At 30.0% G+C, this 20,301-nt stretch overlaps 1 protein-coding gene across 3 annotated transcripts in view; it reads right to left on the bottom strand.

Annotated features, from left to right (window-relative positions):
* The window catches only part of LOC107440837 (uncharacterized), a 116,101-nt gene that overhangs the window by 90,554 nt on the left and 5,246 nt on the right, over positions 1-20,301 (bottom strand). The window contains exon 1 of one of the 3 annotated variants that reach the window (XM_016053892.5): positions 12,878-13,188. The exons of 1 other annotated variant lie outside the window; for it this stretch is intronic. In XM_016053892.5, coding sequence (XP_015909378.2) covers positions 12,878-12,943 — 66 coding nt within the window. In that variant the 5' untranslated portion in view covers positions 12,944-13,188. Of the gene's footprint in view, positions 1-8,523; positions 8,584-12,877; positions 13,189-20,301 lie in introns of those variants that run through there. One more of the 3 variants, XM_071182841.2, reaches the window with a different exon arrangement.

Raw genomic sequence — 20,301 nt, 5'->3', positions numbered from 1 at the left:
TGCTTTTGTTGTCGAACTCTCCAGTAGATTACTTTTCTTTGTTTTGTTTTGGTTCCTCTTTTTTTTAATGAAAATACATTTATGGAACACAAATACAACAAATAGAGTCATAAAACAATTGTCTGCATAAAATTATCAGTCACAAAGGGTCACCCACAAACACGTACCAATTTTACAAGTTGTACCCCCTCCCTACCTCCATATTTCGAGGAACAGATGTATGGATGTTTCAGATTCAGGGGAAGCAGGCTTTGACACAAATTAGTCATAAAAGGGTTTGATTTTGTAATTTAAAATGGCGATTACATTAATAGATAAACAGCTGCTTAGTAGCTATGAAAATCTAATGATTAAATCAAAAGTCACTTAGTTTTGTTGCGTTTCTTTCCTTCTTACTTTTTTTTTAAATTTTAATAATATTTTTTTGCACAATACGCATGAAATGCTTTGTAAAGCACTCATTCACCTATTCATCACCCGATCACTGGTCTAGTATTTACTGTACTGGACTATGGGGTCAGTGGTTGTGGGTTCGAATCCCACCATAGTCATGGATGTCTCTGTGTTCTATGTCCTTTCTTCTGTGTGAATGTAACCCGCCCTATAAACGGGTTTGTGATCGTATGACGTGGGCGACGCCATTCCACCGCCGTGGCTCAGACAAAGGTGCACACTGGTTAAATGATAAGAGATTAGCAATTCTGAAATGATAAGAGATTAGCAATTCCCTGATTATCCCGAAATAACTCGCTTATGTATATATTGCAAATATTTATTATCCCGAGTAAACTCGGGCATAGCAGAATTCGTCAATACGTTTTGTTTTATCAAGTTTTTACTGTGCCGGAAACAAAAACTAAATAAATAAAAATAATAATAATCTGCGATTGGAAGTTTGCCAAGTTTTGCTGTTAGATTGTGGGACTGTTCACGTGTTTTGTGGGACTGTTCACGTGTTTTGTGTGATTGTATATACGATGGTTGCTGATGTTGTTGTTCATTTACGTCGCACTAGATCTGCACAATGACCAATTGGCGGCGATCTGGGAAACATCCCTGAAGAGGATCCTAAGACATGCCATCACAATATTGATCGTCTGCAGAGGGGATGGCATCCCCGCTTCGGTACCCCGACGACCTGCACGCGAAGTTGAGCACTTTACGGTAGAACAGTTTAACGAGGACCCATACCGCACACCCTCGGTCCCTACGAAGACTGATCCAAGTGGTCACCCACCCGCACACTGACCGTAGCCAGTGATGCTTGACTTCGGTGATCTGCTGGGAACCGTGTCTTAACGATCAGTCCAGTGCGTGACCGATGGTTGCTGAATTTACACAGAAAAAAAAGTAAAAAAATGACGTTCGCGTACAAAAGTGAAAGTAATGCAGATAATTTTTCAGATTATAAAGATGTGAACGTATACAAAAACCAATACTTAACTTTTTTCATTTGCCCGAGATAACACGAGATAGTAAACTGATGGTAAATTAAATGTTTTTTTACACATAAAAAAAAAACTTAATTTCAACTTAAAAGTTGTGTATTAATTTTTATTTCAGTTTCACGTATTTATTAAGTAAAACTTAAAAAAAAAAATACAAATATGTTGATTTTTTGCATTTTTTTCAAAAGAATTGGCAAAGGGAAGCGGTTACAAAAAATACCTATTCATCACGCAAAATATTCTATGGTTGATGCATTCTACACGCTTCACGCTAAATCTTTTTTTTCTATTTTTTTGCTCTGGTATAAATACAGTTTTAAGAGCGAGAAAATAAAAGCGAGAGAGATCGATCTAGAACTCCATAAGTAACAGAAATTCATTTCGATCTTATTTTTAGCCAATAAATATCTCCAGCCACTTTATGTGTGTTGTGTAACAGAAATTTCTCTCAAAGAAGAAAAAAAAAGAAGAGTATTTTTCCAGCCGCTCAACCACGTCGATTGGCATGTGTACAAATAAATAGTGACACATTCGCATTTTATTGGATTCTTCATTACGCCGATCTCACAAGATTATTAAAAACTATCTCTTCTTCATCGCAGAAATGGTGTCAATGTTAAGTTCACGAGAAGAATATCGGAATTATTGAAAGTATTACTGCGTGGCAGAAATTCTGTTAATATAAGTTCACGTGAAATGTTTAAATTAATAAGAACATTATAGAAATGAAGTTAATATACTATCCCCACCGTGTTTCATGTTCTCAACGGTAGGGGGCGGTATTTGTAGAGGTTGTTTCAACTTCCGGTAGAAGAAATTGATTTTTCCGGTAGATTGAGAATTTGAATTTGGTGATCAGATGAAGATTCATATCTTCATCTGATATTGTAAAATATGAACAACACATTTTTTTCGCAAGAACATGACATAGAAATTAAATTCAGAACAACTGAGTATTTCGAGTATATACAGGCAAACCCGGAAGGCAAAAGAAATAGTCACGTCAATGCAACGACGTTCAGAGCCTGAGAAAGGTAGGGGCGTACGGGGCAATTGCCCGGGGTCCCACATCAGAGGGGGCCGGAAATCGAATAGAAAGTTTATTTTTAGTTTCCTTCTTTAATGAAGTTTTTTTTAAAAACAAAATATCAATACAGTGAAAAATCCGTCAGTTTTATGTTAGCTTCTTCATTAATCTATCGTATGAACACAAAAAAATATGTTTCGTAAATCCCAAGCTTTCTGGTGCGGAATTCAGCCAAATTTTCGCAATTTCGTTGGACAAATTAAGCCAATTAAAAGCCTGTATTTTTACATATCGCAAAATGCGAAATGTCTACAAATACAGACTTTTCATTGGCTTAAGTGAGTCACGTAATTGCGACAATTCAGTTGAATTCAGCCCTAATGTCAGCGAGGATATGAATAGATTTTTTTTAGGATAGATTGTGAATAAAATTAATTGAAATAGTTGAATTATTAAAAATTTCTTTTTATGCAGAAATGGTGATTCACATGTGTTTGAATGAAGGCTCTCTAATTCAGCGGGTCTAGTTTAAATTATTAAAAAAATATTATTCCTTGTCAGAAATAGTTTTTACTATAAATTCAGTAACATAAAGAGTATATTATTATTCAGCAGTTCGTGTGAATTTATTTCAAAAGCGTTTTGGTGGAAATAATGTTAATGCATGCTTAGACGAAATATCTGAATTATAAAAAAATATCTCGTTGTCATAGAAAGGGGTTTAACAACACCTACAAGAGAAGAAAGCCTAACAACCACCTTGTGACGTCACTTGCAACTTCGAGTGCGATTTTTAACATCACCTCTTATCTTACTAAATCAGTTGTATTTTATTTTATAGTGTATAGTTCTTGAAAAAAATTTCTATTTTCAAAATATATATTTAATTTGTAAATTATAAATGTAAGAAATTGTTTCAATAATATATTTAAGGTGTCAATTATATAGGCGTTCCTCTACAAATTTCCGTAATATAGATTATATAATAATATTGTATGTTTAGTTTGGTAAAGCGTAGTTTAGTTTCCCGAAAGGAGAAGGAATTCTAACCCATAATCCATTGAGGATATTTTTATGCCTGTAGTATGGTCGGTGCGAGCCGGGAGCAGAATTCGTATCAACCAGATGAAAGAGCCTGTTAGATTAGAGGAAGCCATACCGTGAAAGAAAATTTTCGTCGCAAATTCTCTTTCATTATTAATTTAAAAGACAGAAAAAGTAAGTTCAGACAAACATAGAGTAAGTCATCAAGATTCAATTGCTGAAAAAAAAAACTTTTATTAAAATAATTAGAATAGCAACTTCTCCGTTGCGTAATCCTAAGTTATCACCTCATAATTTATTTTTCTTGCATATTTTAAAATTTTGTTTTCAGTATTTGAAACTTTTATGCACTTTAAATTCACTTTTTATACACTTAAAATTTTAAATTAGTGAGGAAGGAGAATTCGCAACGAAATTTTTCTTCCGTGGTATGGCTTCCTCTTAAAGGAGAAGTTCAACTTCATTGATACATCCATTCATTCGCCGACAGATCGTAATTTTGATTTTAACCAGAGAACGATCAATCTCCAATTCAGTATCTAGAGCAGGAGTGGGCAAACTACGGCCCGCGGGCAAACTGTGGCCCACCAGAAGGTTTTATCCGGCCCGCGGACAGAATTTAACTTGCCGATCCATGGCGAATATAAACAATATACATTAGTATATATCCATTTTCTTGTCAACTTTGTTCAGAGCTATTTTTGCTCTTTCTTTTTTAACAAAGTACTGATGACCTTTTTACTTTCTCTGTTTTTGTTCTACAGAACATAAATTGATGGAAATAGTTAGCACAGACAGCTTCAATTGGTAAAGTGTTGAAAGCAGAAGTACTTTATAGAATAGCCGTAGGTTGGCTCCAACGAGCATTTGTCTTTCTCGAGGAGCAGACACGTGGAATCTAATATAGGCGAATTGTACTTCACGTGTGGCAGACTGCGCATTTTAAGCTCCAAAGCGCGGATTTTTCTGCCGGAGCGAGTTCTAACATCACTTACTGCGTATGGAAAGATTGCACATAAACAACATCATTGTAAATAATGGTGAAATTATTAAATGCATAAAATGGCTATTGCTTTTTTGAGTTATTGGTAATTTTTTTTTACCCCAAAATGGCAACTGAAAGATGCAAAGTTGATGTAGAGTGCCATGCGTTCAATGATGAATTGACTTTATTTTATTTTACAAGTTAGAATTTTTATTTTAGAAGGTTTTACTCGTCCCACCAAACTTTTTTTTCTCGATTTTTGGCCCTCGACCAGAAAAGGTTTGCCCATCCCTGATCTAGAAGTATGATTTGTTATGGGAACATGGAGGACATGAGATCCCGGCAGATTTAACGCGCACCAGTCACCGCTTACTACACGGTCTTCGAGCGGCTGGATTCGAACTCCCCTTCTCAAGAACACAACTTAGCCGCTGGTCGTTCACAGATTGCTTTCTAAAACTAAAGGGTTAAAAATGCAAAAAAATAAATGATTTTCGTTTTTCACTTTTCTGTGCTAATACCAAAAATAAAATTAAAAAAAATGTCTTCGAAATGTTTAAATAAGCAAAGCTGCATGAAAAAATACAACGTTGTTTATTTAAACAACAGAAAAGTGCATTTCCCGTTAAAACTAAAAACTGTTGTAATAACGTAATTTTTTACTCGGTGTAAATAAGCAAATTTTTTATTAGTATTGAGTCGTAACTTCACGTATCGATCTGTAACACATTAAAGAAAGGGAGATAAAAAAAAAAATATAAAAAAAGTGTTCATGAAATGTAAAGTAAACTGTACTATAAATAAAATGGTTTGATCAGCTGACATGTTTTATGATCTATCTAGATTTATTTTTAGAATGAAAAGGAATGATGAAATGAGAAAATATTATTTATAACTAATGTTAAGAGAATTTTATGGCGTAAGTGAAACGTATGCCTCAAAAGTCGGTCTGCAAACTAAATAAAATACTAAATTAAAAAACTAATCGAAATGAATGAATAAACACATAAAATAATTTTTACTTAACATTCATTTACAATTTATACACGATTCGCTTAGGTCAAATTCGGCAACAAATATTTCAGATGCAATAGCGCAAAAATTAAATAAAAGAACAAGATATGCAATTCGAAAAATGTAAGAATCAAAGTTGAAGTAAAGACACACTTAGAGTTCATAAATTCAGAATTTAAAAATGCAGAATATGCGTTTGACGTCACGTCGCTTTACTATAACTTGCTATTATATATATTTATTTTTCAAATGCCAGTTACATTAGCAGTTAGGCCAGTAAACTTCTTGTTTGCCAATAGCGGCTATTATATATAAGATTGATTTATTTGCATTTAGTGATGGTCAAAACCATATTAAATTAAATGTATAAATCGCAGAATTAAAAGAGAAATTTAAAAGATTCATTACCACTTTAAAAATAAAAATGCAATAGTACGAACAATTCGCAGTTGTTGGCAGCTACGTTAGTAAAATGCGTATCATTAAGTCCTGTAGTATTCCAGTAGATGTATAGCGATAATTGTCGACTATGGAATTAACACATAGATGTAAAATTGATAGGAATTAATTTAGTACCTTTTCTCAATTTTTTTTAACACCTAGTTTATTTTTTGTTTTAATTAATAACCATAACCAAAATCAATTAAGTATCATTGGCGCCAAAAATAGTATGGCGATTTCTTCTCTTAAATGAATTGGAACCATTTTTCTAATAATATGGGTTTTAGCACTTTTACTATTTTTTTTAAAAATTTTAATTAGTATACATTAAGTCGTGATGGCTCAGGGGATAGAGCGTTTGCCCTACAACGGGATGAACCGGGTTCGAATCCCGGCAATGGCTGCTCGATACGAATTCCGCATTCGGCTTGCACCGACCACAGTGTTAACTTAAAATATCCTCAGTGGTAGACGGATCATGGGTTAGAGTCCCTTTGCCCCCAGGCTAACCGTGGAAAGTTTTCGTGATTTTTCCTCTCTATGTAACGCAAATGCTCCCTATGTTCCATCAAAAAATCCTCCACGAAGGCAAATTTCTCTCAATACTTAATCTAAGAGTTCCTTTGTCTTCTGAATTGGGTTTAAAATTACAAGGGACGGTGTAGAACATTAGTAAGTCTTAAACCCAAAAACTGGGTCGACTGTTCAACGACAGTTATAAAATATAAAATAAAATTAGTATCTATTAATTTAAGATTATTGGCGTCAATAGTAATATGGCGATATTTCCCCCCGGGTTTTTCCCAAATTAATTAGCATTATTTCCCTATGAATTTTGCTTTTCATTACATATATTTTAATTTTAATTACCGTTTATTTGCAATTATTCAGTTTTATAGAAATATTTTTTAATAGAATTACTAAAAACAAAATACACGTAGTGTCAGATAACTTTAGAATCACTAAATTTGGTACCTTAGTTCGACACCTTTGCTACAACGTTAATGTCGATCATTCAGTTTATCTGAGACAGTTTGTAAAATAATTAAATATATGAGTACGTGCAATTAATTCTTTTTTCATCAAAAAAAAAACTATAGGCTAGCAAATGTGATGTCATCTTCAAAATACTTGAAAAAACAGAATCGTCTAATTGTTTCTAAAGCAACGGCAAACGCTTAACTAATGAGAAAATTTCATTTTGCAATATAATTAAAAATTTTGAACGATACTGGGGCTAAAATTACTCTTTCACCCAATTTTCGATGACCTTGATCTAACGGTTCTGGCACAAACTCTTTATTTTATTATTATAGATATATTTAAGATTAATTTTTCAAATTTGTTGATAAAACAAAAATTTTAAATCGGACGGAATGTTTGTAAATTGAAGAAAAGGTAATTCCCATTTAAAATCGTAAAATGTTTTTAAATAGAAAAGGTATGTTTTTAATAGAATAGAAATGTTTTTAATAGAATAAAAGGATTACTCATTCGAGAAGCAAGTGAAAAGGTTGATAAAACATTTTCTTTAGTTAGTAATTTGATAGAATATTTTGAAAGAGAAAAAAAGAAAGGCTTTCTCATTCCAGAAGCAGGTTTTCTTTAGTTTGTAATTCCATGGAATAGTTTGAAGGAGAAGAAAAAAAGAAAGAAAAAAAGGTTTTCTCATTCCAGAAGCAATGATATATAGGGTAAGGTTCCCTTTAGTTTGTAATTCGATGGAATATTTTGAAGGAGAAGATAAAAAAATTTAAAAAAAAAGGTTTTCTCATTCCAGGAGCAATTGTCATAAGGTTTCCCTTAGTTTGTAATTCGATGGAATATTTTGAAGGAGAAGATAAAAAAAAATTAAAAAAAAGGTTTTCTCATTCCAGTGGCAATTATATATCATAAGGTTTCCTTTAGTTTGTAATTCGATGGAATATTTTGAAAGAGATAAAAAGAAAGGCTTTCTCATTCCAGAAGCAATGATAGGGTTAGTTCTTTAATTTGTAATTCGATGGAATATTTTGGAGAAAAGAAAGAGAGAAAAAAAGTTTCTCTCATTCTAGAATCATTGATTCTAGGTTTTTTTTAATTTGCAATTCGATGGAATATTTTGAAGAAGGAAAGAAAAATTGCTCTCATTCCAGAAGCGATGATATAGCGTTATGTTTTCTTTAGTTTGTAATTCGATGGAATATTTTGAAAGAGATAAAAAGAAAGGCTTTCTCATTCCAGAAGCAATGATAGGGTTAGTTCTTTAATTTGTAATTCGATGGAATATTTTGGAGAAAAGAAAGAGAGAAAAAAAGTTTCTCTCATTCTAGAATCATTGATATAGAGTTAGCTTTTTTTTAGTTTGCAATTCGATGGAATATTTTGAAGAAGGAAAGAATTGTTCTCATTCCAGAACCGATGATATAGGGTTATGTTTTCTTTAGTTTGAAATTCGATGGAATATTTTGAAAGAGATAAAAAGAAAGGCTTTCCCATTCCAGAAGCAATGATAGGGTTACGTTTTCTTTAGTTTGAAATTTGATGAAATGTATTGAAACAGAATAATGAAAAGGGTTACTCACTCGAGAAGCAATACGGCAAAGAAATAAGGATGACCGTTGTACAGCCATTTAAATACTTCAAACGCAATGGTTTTATCACCTCGCTTTTCTGTTATTCTGATAGTTAAATGTTTAACTAAAAATAAATTCTAACCTATAAAACTATTTTCTTTTAAATCTTTATCGTATACGTCCTTCTAAAAACAGCTAATCTTTATATATTTTAGTAAATATGGCTATCGTAAAATGACTTTCAATACAATCTTTTCTCATTTAAAAGCGATATTTACGATATACATTTCATCACGTAACTGTATTATGGAATCTTCATTTAGCAATACATTTGGAAACATAAAGTTTACTTACTTCCTAATCAGTTTTAGACCGGAATTTTAATCTTTTAAATAAGTTTTGCAGCTTTGAATGAGTAATTTTATGCTTCGGTGTTTTAATTTACAATATTTATATTTGTTAAACTGTGTAATTTTAAATGGCAAAATCCGAAATTTGACAGAACCGGTCCAACTGTTCACAAAAAATAAAATTTAAAAAAAAAAAAAAGAAAAAAAAACATTTATAATACAGCTCAGAAACTATTCAAAATATTTCGTTCTAAATTTTATTTTGTCATTAAAATTACATATTTTTAATTTTAAAAAAAATCAAATGCCCAATGATATATTTTTGCCTAATAATGTCTAATTGCCTAATAAACGTAAAATATATCGCCCTACGAAACAAATGTTTCGCCCCGTGAGTCAGCAATCAATTTTTATTGTATTTAACATGTTTAACATGAAATTTTCAAGCTAATTATAGCTTAACATGAAAGGAAACTGGACACAACACAGGTATTAAACATGTGAATTAAGTGCCAATTATTCATGTTAAGGATTGCTATTTCTATTAGTAGCAGATGGGCAAATAAATAAAATAGTTATATAAATAAAATAGTTAAATAAAGTTATTAAAATTTTTAAGCTCATTTTAATTTGTTTTATTACATAAATGTAGCACATAATATGTATTTATGGTACGTAATAAATTGTTTTCACAATGTATCAGATAAAATGAAATCTGGTTAACATATATACAGTCGAACATCGTTAACGCGAAATCAGTGGGACTATTATAATTATTTCCCGTTAATCGAATTTCGTCTTATCCGATATATCATGAAAGCAATTTATTACGTACTATTAATACACGTTATGTACTACATTAATGTATGCAAACAATACTATTATGAACCAAACAAATTAAAATAAGCTTAATAGCTTTAACTATACTTTATTAAACTATTTTATTCTAACTATTTTATTCATATGCTCATCTGCTACTTCTAACAAAAGAAGAAAATAGAAATAGCATTCCTCAAAATGTATGATTGGAATTTTATTCACATGCTTATTATAGTGTTGCGTCCAGTTCCCTTTCATGGTAAGCGATAATCAGCTTGAAAATTTCATGTTAAACATGCAAAATACAACAATAATTGATTGCTGACTCACGGGACCAAACATTAGTTTCACATAACGCGATATGAGTTTCATGTAAAGCGTTAGTGAGTTTCAACTGTAATTATGATAGTCCCGCCAATTATGCGTGTTGTAAATTTTTACTATCATGAGTTGGCGGATAGCAATAGCTTCTAGCCCAATGATATTGAATATAGTTTATCTTCATTTTGATAGGATGAATTTCTAAAAATACAGTCCCTGACCTTATTATTAGACACACTATAAGATTCTATGTAAAATCTTAATTATCAGGTGAAACAAAACGGCATTATTGTTTTAACGTGGCTGAAACCAGTTTGTATCTGTTTATGTTTGTGTATCAATTAGTTAACATTGTAATGCAATGAATTAAAAAAATAATATATTAATGCAAATAGGAAGTATATAAAAAATCTCCTAAATAAAAACCCGTGACATGTGTGTTTAAATATAAAAGTATTTCTTATAAACTCGTGCAAAACATGTAGTTATTGATTTGGTCTAATTATTATAATATACTAGTCTAATACCTAATATATTGTTATAAATATTTTATATTCATCTAACATATCGTCGAATTTATCCCATCGTCTAATAATAATGAAAATAAAAACACATTTTGTGTGATTTATTTGATGTGCCGGTATACGCCTTTCAGTTTTGAGCATAAATTCGTAGTGTTGTGTTAAGTAATATTGATTTATTGATGATTTACTTTTCTTTTGAGTAGATCAAGCCAGACTCTAGGGAAGAGTTAGTGTTACAACTTAAGAGCAGTTAGTGCTTCAAGGTTTTAAAATTTGAACAGCGGACGCCAGCTTACAGCTCTGTTTAATCAAAAGCGGAATTTATTGCAGGATCTTTAATGATTCATTAGGCTTCATGTCAGATAAACTCATATAATGAATGTGCACAACATGTGAGCAACCACGTGTTTATTTACATATTTCTGAAATGAGCTTTTTTAAAACTAATGATGTAAAAATAATGATAATTAGAACAAAAAAGAATTAAGTTAAATAGTAAAGGTAATGAAAAAAATCGTTTGATTGGGCTAAATTTTGACTGTCATGAGTTGGTCGCAAGGGCCCCGGCAGAATAATATCTAGTAGCAGAATAATCTAGTAGCAGAATAATATAAAAGGGGGTGCAACCCTCAAACAAAATACCCTCTCCCCTCCCCCCAATTTTTTTTTTTATATTTAATATTTTTTTATTACATTTTGTTTTGTTATTACATATACTTTCATCTGTTAATTTTTTTTTCAAGATATATTTCTTCATTGTTAACCAGATATTTAAAAAAAAAAAAGTACGAATTTCTTGTGCTTGCAAATTTTGCCACGAGAAACTGTATTGATGGCTCTTGCATTGGAACACAAATAACTACAAACAGTAGTTTCGTATACTAACGTGTTTGTGCACGCTCAACATTGGTATTTATTGTGCTGATGAAGTTTTACAGTTGTGAGAAGTCAGTTTGTGCTGTACACCTTTGTTAAACAAAATAACTAACAGAAAATATAATATTATTTATATTTTATTAAATGAAATTTAAAAAATATAGCTTTATGTATCTGCCAAGTTTGTGGCACGCTTAGTGTGCATAAGAAAAGAATCAAAGATGACTCAGAATTCATTGAAAAAGTTACAAACAGATTTCAACAGCAAACAAGACGATTACAATTCTTGCTTGATTAAACAATTTTTTTATTGTTATGTATCAATAATTACTTAATTATTCGTATTTGAATAAAAGTATTTTTAATAAAAAAATTTTATAACAAAATTGTTTTTCTGTATCTCTAATAGTTGAGAGAAAAAAAGCCAGGGGGGAGCAAGTGCACCCTTTTGCACCCCGCTGCCGGCGCTCTTGGTTGGTCGTGAGCAGTTTCATCAATTTTGAGTAGAATTAATTTTTATTTTGATGATCTCATAACGTAAAATCACTGGGAAAGGTAACAAATAATAATAATATATAAAGAGAATCATTTTAGCTTTGTTATAATTGCCTTTTAGTTAAGTGCCCGATTTCGTAGAGTTCATTAATACTAATTTATTGATTCATCCTACTTATTTTACAATGTACCAAGAAGGGATATGCAACTATTATGTATGCTGCACTTGTAAGAATAATTTATTTAGTAATAATGTTTACACAATTGGATTTTGAAACATAATAGACATTTTAAGCTCATGCACAAAACTAACCATTAAAATCCCCAAATGATTTCATTTTATTTTTTGATTCAATTATTTTTTGTTATAAAATAGACAGAAATTTTATATAATGGTCATAAATGTTGCTCGTTTTATTGAAATAATTAGTACAAAAACTGTCAATTATGGTTTAAATGCAAAAGGATGCAAACTTTTGAAAATCCTACAGTTTCACACGTAGAAGAAAATTATTCGGAGAAACTGAATATTAAATAAATAATGGGATAAAATGACAACGAGTCTCGATTATTTTCTGTTAAAAAATCGTCTCGATTATTTTTTGTTATAAAAAAGACAGAAGTTTTATATAATGGTTATAAATGTTGCTTGTTTTATTGAAATAATTATTACAAAAATTGTAAATTATGGTTTAAATGCAAAAGGATGCAATCTTCCAAAAATCTTAATTTCACTTTATATCCTTTTAGTAGAAAATTATTCGGAGAAACTGAATATTATAAATAAATAATGAGATAAAATAAGAAGAAATCTCAAGTTTTTCCGTCTTTATTTCATAATAATAGAAAACTAGAACAAAAAAATAATTAAGTGACGAAAATAATGTTGAACAAAAAGTATGGAAGAAAATAATCGATACACATCTTTTTCACGAGACACGTGCTTTCAGAGAAAGGTGAAAAATGTGAGTGACTCACCCGCAGAGGTTGATGTACTAAGAGCCCCTGTCTTATTTTCCACGACAGACGACATATTGTAAACATATCTTCACTTCACAACATATCTTATTTATTTAATTGATAGATTTACCAGCGCAAACGATTTTTGTGTACGCCACTCATTCTTTAGGCGCGACGGAAGAACAATACCGGCTGCGCAAAACTTCGACCAGCCAGCAGACGCCTGTCCGGTCTCTTTAACGATATTCGTGAATAAAAATAGAAGTCAAAATAGCAACGACTGCACGCCCCTCCGCTTTCTTCTGTGGTTTCCCTTCCTTACCCTCTCCAAGTTGAAGAAATATATTTTTTTTCTCTCTCTGCTGGTGTTCTTTATGTCTCAGCAGCAGCAGCAGACGATTTAATTCGAATTCTGTATATTACCTTAGGAATTATTTTAACGCATGAGAGAGTGAGAAAAATATTGTCATATCATATTCTTTAATTCAACCACTACGAAAAATTTTACGGGAAGTTTTTTTATTGATCTTTTTTCTTTTCTGGGAAAGCGTTAAATATATATTTTTTTTCTTCTCTAAGAAAAATGCCTGATATTTGGATAAATTTTTCTATCTTTATTCTTCTATCTCGGGATCTTTTTCTATCTTTTATTAGTTTGGGACAAGAGGGTGCCACATCACACATTTTAAGTAAACTAAAAACATTTAAAATCACAGATCAAATATCTTAAAATTATTTATTTATTTTTAATATTTTTTTTTATCAAACTAAGTACTAGTCCAATCACTATTGTTGTTGCATTAACGAATATGAAATTGTTAAAAGTTCATAAAAATAATTTATATGTTTTGTTTCCTTTGTTTTGTTTCTGAACTGCGAAGATATGCTTATGTAATATAGCGTGACAATGGGGATACGGGCTATAATAGAGCGAAACATTTTGTTACATAGGGGAAGAGAAGCGAAAAGGGCAAAGAGATATTAAAAACAAAAAAGTATGACATCATTTATGTCTACTTTTGATATGAATTTATGTAAATTTTATGTAATTAATTATCACAGGGTTGGTTTTTCAGAGAACACAATTTGTTTCAATCTACACAGAATTTATCTCTTTGCAATACATATAAAGGTGTGTCAAAAATTTATTTATTTCCATCGAAAAAAAGTTATTATTTGGGGATTTGTTGTCAATTATTATATCAGCAATTCATTATAACAGATAAAATTGTCGTCATTGTGAGATTGTCGTAAAAAGTAAATGTGGTTTTTTAATGTCAAAATAGCAATTAAATGAGTAGTATTAAAAAAAAAATTTTTTTTTAAATCAATTCCTACTTTGGTAAAACAAAAATATTATTTTAGTTACTTTTTATTAAATAATTACAATTTTTACTCTCATTTGAAAAAAGTGTATTAACATCAAGTGTGATCCACTACAAGTATAAAAAAATTGTATTTGAACTTGAGTGGAGATGAATAAAAAAGTATTTTATTAATGATTGAAAATTTGAACAAGATAATAGGTAGAGTGCGAACTAATAGTAAGAATTGAAAAATGAAATAAGACTCTTTTTTTTCTTTTATTTTTATTTAAAATACATTTATCTAGTGCAGACTGCTTTTGCCTATAAACAGAACCGTCTGTAATGACCAGAATGTGGAAGTTTCCCATTTAATTTTCTCGCAAGACTTTTTGATTACAGAATGTCGACTTTAACTGTCAAGGAGGGAAATGAAGGTGTGAAGTCAGCAAAAGACGTAGTCTTTTCACATGCGCAGCAGGATTTCGAAAAATGGCGAACATTTTATTGTCAGGGAAAAAGATGACCCAGCCGGTGGTTGCCCACACATTGCTTTAGAGAAGAGTTTAAGTTTTCAAAAATGGATTAATGTTCGTTTTTCGCTTTTCTATATTAATGTCAGAAATAAATAAAAATGCTTCCCATTTAAACGCTTTTCGCTCATTTTATCAGCAAAAAAAAAAAACGTACTTCCCTAAGAAATAGTAAGTCGTTATAGAGCGGAAGGCTAGTAATTTTTAACTTGTTATAAGCATTCAATTTCTGTACCTCTTACGTTAGTATTTAAATTGTGACTTTTAAATTTTTCGGATTTCCATAAATATACCGTGCTTACGTCGAGCTTTTACCATGTATCAGCCAATAGCGGATTTTCATACTTTTTTCTTCCTTTTCTATATTATATTATTATTATGTAATAACTGTCGTTAAGCAGCCGACCCAATTTTCTGGATTTACGACTACTATTGTTCAACTATGTAGCCTTGTAATTTTGAACCCAATCCAGAAGACAAGGGAACTCCTGAATGAAGTATTGGGAGAAATTTGTCTTCGTGGAGGACTTTTGGGTGGAACTAACCAGCATTTCCGTTACATGGAGGGGAAAATCTCGAAAACTTCAAACGGTTAGTCTGACAGCAAGGGGACTGTAACCCACGATCCGTCTACCACTGATGACATTTTTACGTCAGCACTGTGGTCGGTGCGAGTCAGGTGCGGAGTTCGTATCAACCAGCCATCGCTGAGATTCGAACCAGGTTCACCTCATTGTAAGGCGAACGCTCTACACCTTGATCCATCACGACTCTTTGATTTCCATAGGTAACGGTAAATAGCTATATAGCTATATAACGGTAAATAGCTATATTCTATAGCTATATAACGGTAAGCGTATTGACAAAACATACCGTAGATTGTAAACGGGTTGGCGAAACTTTCAATTGGCGTTAAACGAACGTTCTCGCAAATCGCCAAACAGCTGTGTGCTTATGTTTTTGTTTCGTTTTTTGGTATCACGTATCTATCATTCACCAAGTTACATATGGGTGTGACATTTCAGAGTTTCAAATAAGCTGATCTTCATTAGATTCTTCTGCATTAAATGAAATATAAAGCGTATTTTTTTGTTATAGCTCCGACATAATCGTTTGTATCTGTTGACATAATTGTGTTTATTAGCGTTTTTTAGAAGGTCGTAATAAACCTAAGATAAAAAAAATTATATATTATTACCTCCATAATTCTGTATTTTCATAACTTTCATTAAATGTATTTCGAGTTAAATTTAATAATTTCACAATAACCTCTAATCCTTAATAATGAAATGATTATTACAATAAAGTTTGTTTACTTAAAAGATTAAAAAAAAATTATTGTTCAGCAGAGACTTTGTTACTAATTCTATATTCATTAATTAAACTTAATGGTTCTGCTAGATAACCATTTACAATTTTTTTTAAAAATTTTATTTCATTTTCAGTTATTATGGAATTCCTTAAATATTTTTCGACGTAGAGATTATTTAGCAATAATGCGAAAAGCTGAAATTTATAAATGTATAATATTTATAAATGTTTAAGAGAATTTTTAGCAGCTATTTTGTACTAATTATTTTAGTTGAAATGTTCATTATACACAGATTTATAAAAATAAGCGTAAAATTCATTGAACGATTGAGTATTACATTTTAAAATGCAAGTAGAATTCAATAATTATTTCATTTTATAATTGTAAAACGGTAGATAAGTAACTTCGTCATAAAGTTTTACATGATACGAGAATATTATGCGATTGCTTTATAATGAAAGAACAACATTTTAAGTTTTAAACTTTTTGTGGAAAAGAAGAAAAAAAATAGAAATTTTTTTCCTGTCATCGGTTTTAGCGATTAGAGAGTGTTTTATCGTATAAATATTCAGTCAGTACTGTTCCATTTTAAATAAAAAGGCATTTTGCTCCGGAAAAAAATTACTTGAATTTGTCAATACAAATTCCCTAATTATTGCAGCAAGAACTTTTAAATTTCTAATCAAACTTTCCTTTATTATAATTTTGTGCAAATAATTATTATTAATAATATAAATGACTATTAAAAGGAAATAATTGAGAATATCCAATTTTAATAAATTAACTGTTTACACAATCAGATTAATAACTTTTTTCATAATTTACAAATAGAGAAAAAGTCTTTTACAGTTTGAAAGTGAAGAGAAAAATAAAGTTGAGATTAAATTTATAAAGTAAGCATAACTCGAAGGAGGTTGAAGTGAGGGCATTAAAATCAAAATTTCAAAAGAAAAAAAAATCACGTTTTTGTGTACAGTGAGCAGTAAACGAAAAATCTAAAACTAACTTTTGCTTTAATGATCAGATGTTTACGTTCTAGGACTCAAACTTTAGATTTAGAATTTCCTTAATTCCCTACTACTATTGTAAGATATTTACTTTTCACCTAACTTGTAAAATTATAAAGTTTAGAATTCCTTACAAAATCACTCAGGTGAAGAGATTGTGTTTTATTTAAATATTATTTAGAAAGAATTTTTCTAAAAGTATTTCATTTAAAGTTTTTATCAAACTTTTGTTTTTTATTTATCTATAGTTATTGAAAGTTAAGTTGATGATTTTTAAGTTGAAATGAATGCCGCCCTGCTTTTCATATTTCAAATATTATTTCTAAAGAAATGTATAACTTAACATTAAACACCCAGGACTTACAATTGTAAATCAAACAATCACTACATTTATTTATTAAAAAACACTTTTATGACCTGATAATAAATTGATCTAAGTGAGTTTTATAACATGTGAAATGTGAGTTTTATAACATATAATTTATTTAAACTCAGCACATACATCTAACCTCTGTTGTCGCCAATGTCTCAATTTTAAAATATAGCTTTTCTTTTATAAATTTTCTGATATTTTCATATGAAGGATAGTAGTATTAAGTTCGAGAATTAAAAATTTGTGCCCCAAAGAGTTGTTAAAAATTATAATTATTATAAATATTTGACAACAGGAAATTTTTAATAGAAGGTTGACATTTTTTTTAATAATGTTATTTTTTTAATTATGTTATTTTTCAATTATGTTATTTTTAAATTATATTTTTAATTACCAAACTCATATAACAGTATTTAAGAATCTATAAATTTATGTTACGTATGATAGTTGCAGAATAAGCTGTACGCAATATATGTAAATAAAATATATTTTTAAAATTTTGCATTTTCTATTAATTGCATTTATTATTCTTATATTGAAAGAGTATCAAGTTATCTATGACCTCCATAATGAATGAAGTATTTACCGACTTTTATGTATATTAAGGAATTGAATCAATTTTTCACAAAGTTTAAGATCTCATCGCATTGCAGAAAAAAGTTATTGAATAAAATTATGCAAACAAAGTAATTTAATATATTTTTTTTATAATGAATACTTCTAGTAATGAAACAAACACTTTCAAACTTTATTTTAAAAATATTGATTATTTCGTTTACAAGAAATTATTACTTTAATGCGTGATAACATTTTTGAATGCTCTTTTTTTTCCTAGTAAATAATATGTCTCTGTTAATTTCTAAAAAAAATAGTCTTAATAAAAAAGCTTACTTTTTTAAATCTTTTTCTTAAAATCTTTATAAAAAGCTTCTTTTATAGAGAATATTGATTTAATAGAGAATATCACTAAAATAAAACAGGTTATGTTTTCTTACAATAAAAGCAAAATAGAATTAATTCTTCAAAATAGCGTTTCAATAAAACATAGTATTAAAATGTTACGTTATTTTTTGTGATAAGTTCATTAATAAATTATTTTTATTTCTTCGCAAACACAATTCTTGCGAATTGCCAAAACAATTCTTCTAAAAAAAATTAAAAAATTGAATCTGTTATATCAAAAAACTAGATCGTTTTATTAAATATAAATTAGAGCGTTTAATAAAATATGAATACAATGTATTTGTAAAGTGATCCTGACAGTAAAAAGGTCATTATCTTTTTTAATTCTCTTCTAAAAAGAATTAATGAGTTATTTTTATTCATCATGGCTAGTCGAGGAGGAGAAAAAGAATATCGAATTACACTGCTTAGGTTAATGTAATTTCGTTCTCCCACCACATTTACGTGTAATCCGCCGCCAATTCCACCTGCAATCGCCACCTTTACAATCTACGGTATGTTTTGTCAATACGCTAACGGTAAATAGCTATATTCTATAACGATTATGTAGTAATGCAGTGAATAGGAATACCGGCTAACTCAAATTAATGCAAATTATGATAAAAGTGACTAAAGAAGTAGACTTTAATAAAGAAATTTAATAATAAACACAGATACAAACATTAATTACATTTAACAACAAAACTAAAAGAATTAAAATTAAAGAAAACTAGGGGCAAGGTGAAATAATCATGTTTCAGCTTTCATATCCGAACTCGAATTGTTCATTGAAATTCGCTAATTCGTAGATGCCCTTGAGTGATATAGGTGTGAAACAGATTAACTTTTAAGGCCAACAGATGGCGCTCAGACTGAATGCATATAATGAATATTAATGTTCTTATTTTGTTTTAGTTTGATTTCCATAGCTTCGTTAAAGAAGATCGTTTTGTGTAATGTCCGTCTGTCATTAAATTTGTTATATTGTTAGAATTCGTTTTCTTTTAAACACAAGCGAAGAAGATTTGAAGTAGCGAAGTCTGGTAAATAGATAAGATCCAGGTAGGAAAGAATAATTGAACTTATTTCTATTCTATTTCTTTAAGGTGTCACCACAGGGAATCGGTTGGTTGCTCTACAGTAATAGTTATATTATATAACCGTTATATAGTAAAAGTTTCATGTTAAAATATTCAAAACTCGAAAATGTCCATATTAAATTTTTTTCATCCAAAACTCATAATAAAAAAAATTTTACTAACCAAAACCCACTATAAAAAACGTTTTTCTCTTCTTTTTAACTCTGGTTACTGATACATGTTAACGTTTCAATTTATGCATATAGTGAAAGGTCACATTTTTCTAAATGTGACAATTTTTTCCACGTTAAACAGTTCTTTAGTCTTGTCTCTAGATATGTACCTTATATGTTTTTTGAAAACTCAGCTAGATAAGATCATAACACACGGAAATATCTTATAACATATATACATGAAATCGTGTTAATTTCAAACAAGAAAAAAATAAGTTTTTAGGCAGATGATTTCATAGGTATATGCAGGGTGCTTCGATATTACCCCACCTTTACTTTATAATAATGAAATAAAGAGAATATCTTCTCATAATTCAACCGTTTCTTATAACGTAACCTCCACTAGGATCATAGCAATATTTTTTATGGCAATCAACTCTACTCTTAACTAAGTAAATCAAGAAACAAGAGCTTCACAGATTCGCTCTCCTCATTGGCAAAACCCCACAAACAAATTAAATTTTATTCAGGGTATCTGCTACATTTTAGATTTACAAATTCATGACTTTCCATGGCATTCCAAAAAATTTTCATTACTTATCGAAGTTATTATTTTCTCCGACAAAAACGCAACAATACATTTAAAAAAGCATTATAATAACATTAATTGAAATGATAGGTATAACCAAAACTGTTATACTCTGCATCTTCATATTTGT

This window comes from Parasteatoda tepidariorum, chromosome 4, assembly GCF_982258835.1.
Source record: "Parasteatoda tepidariorum strain Cologne lab strain chromosome 4, Ptep-v5.0, whole genome shotgun sequence".
NCBI classification, from domain to species: Eukaryota; Metazoa; Arthropoda; class Arachnida; order Araneae; family Theridiidae; genus Parasteatoda; species Parasteatoda tepidariorum.
This window is presented reverse-complemented; position numbering and strand designations above follow the sequence as displayed.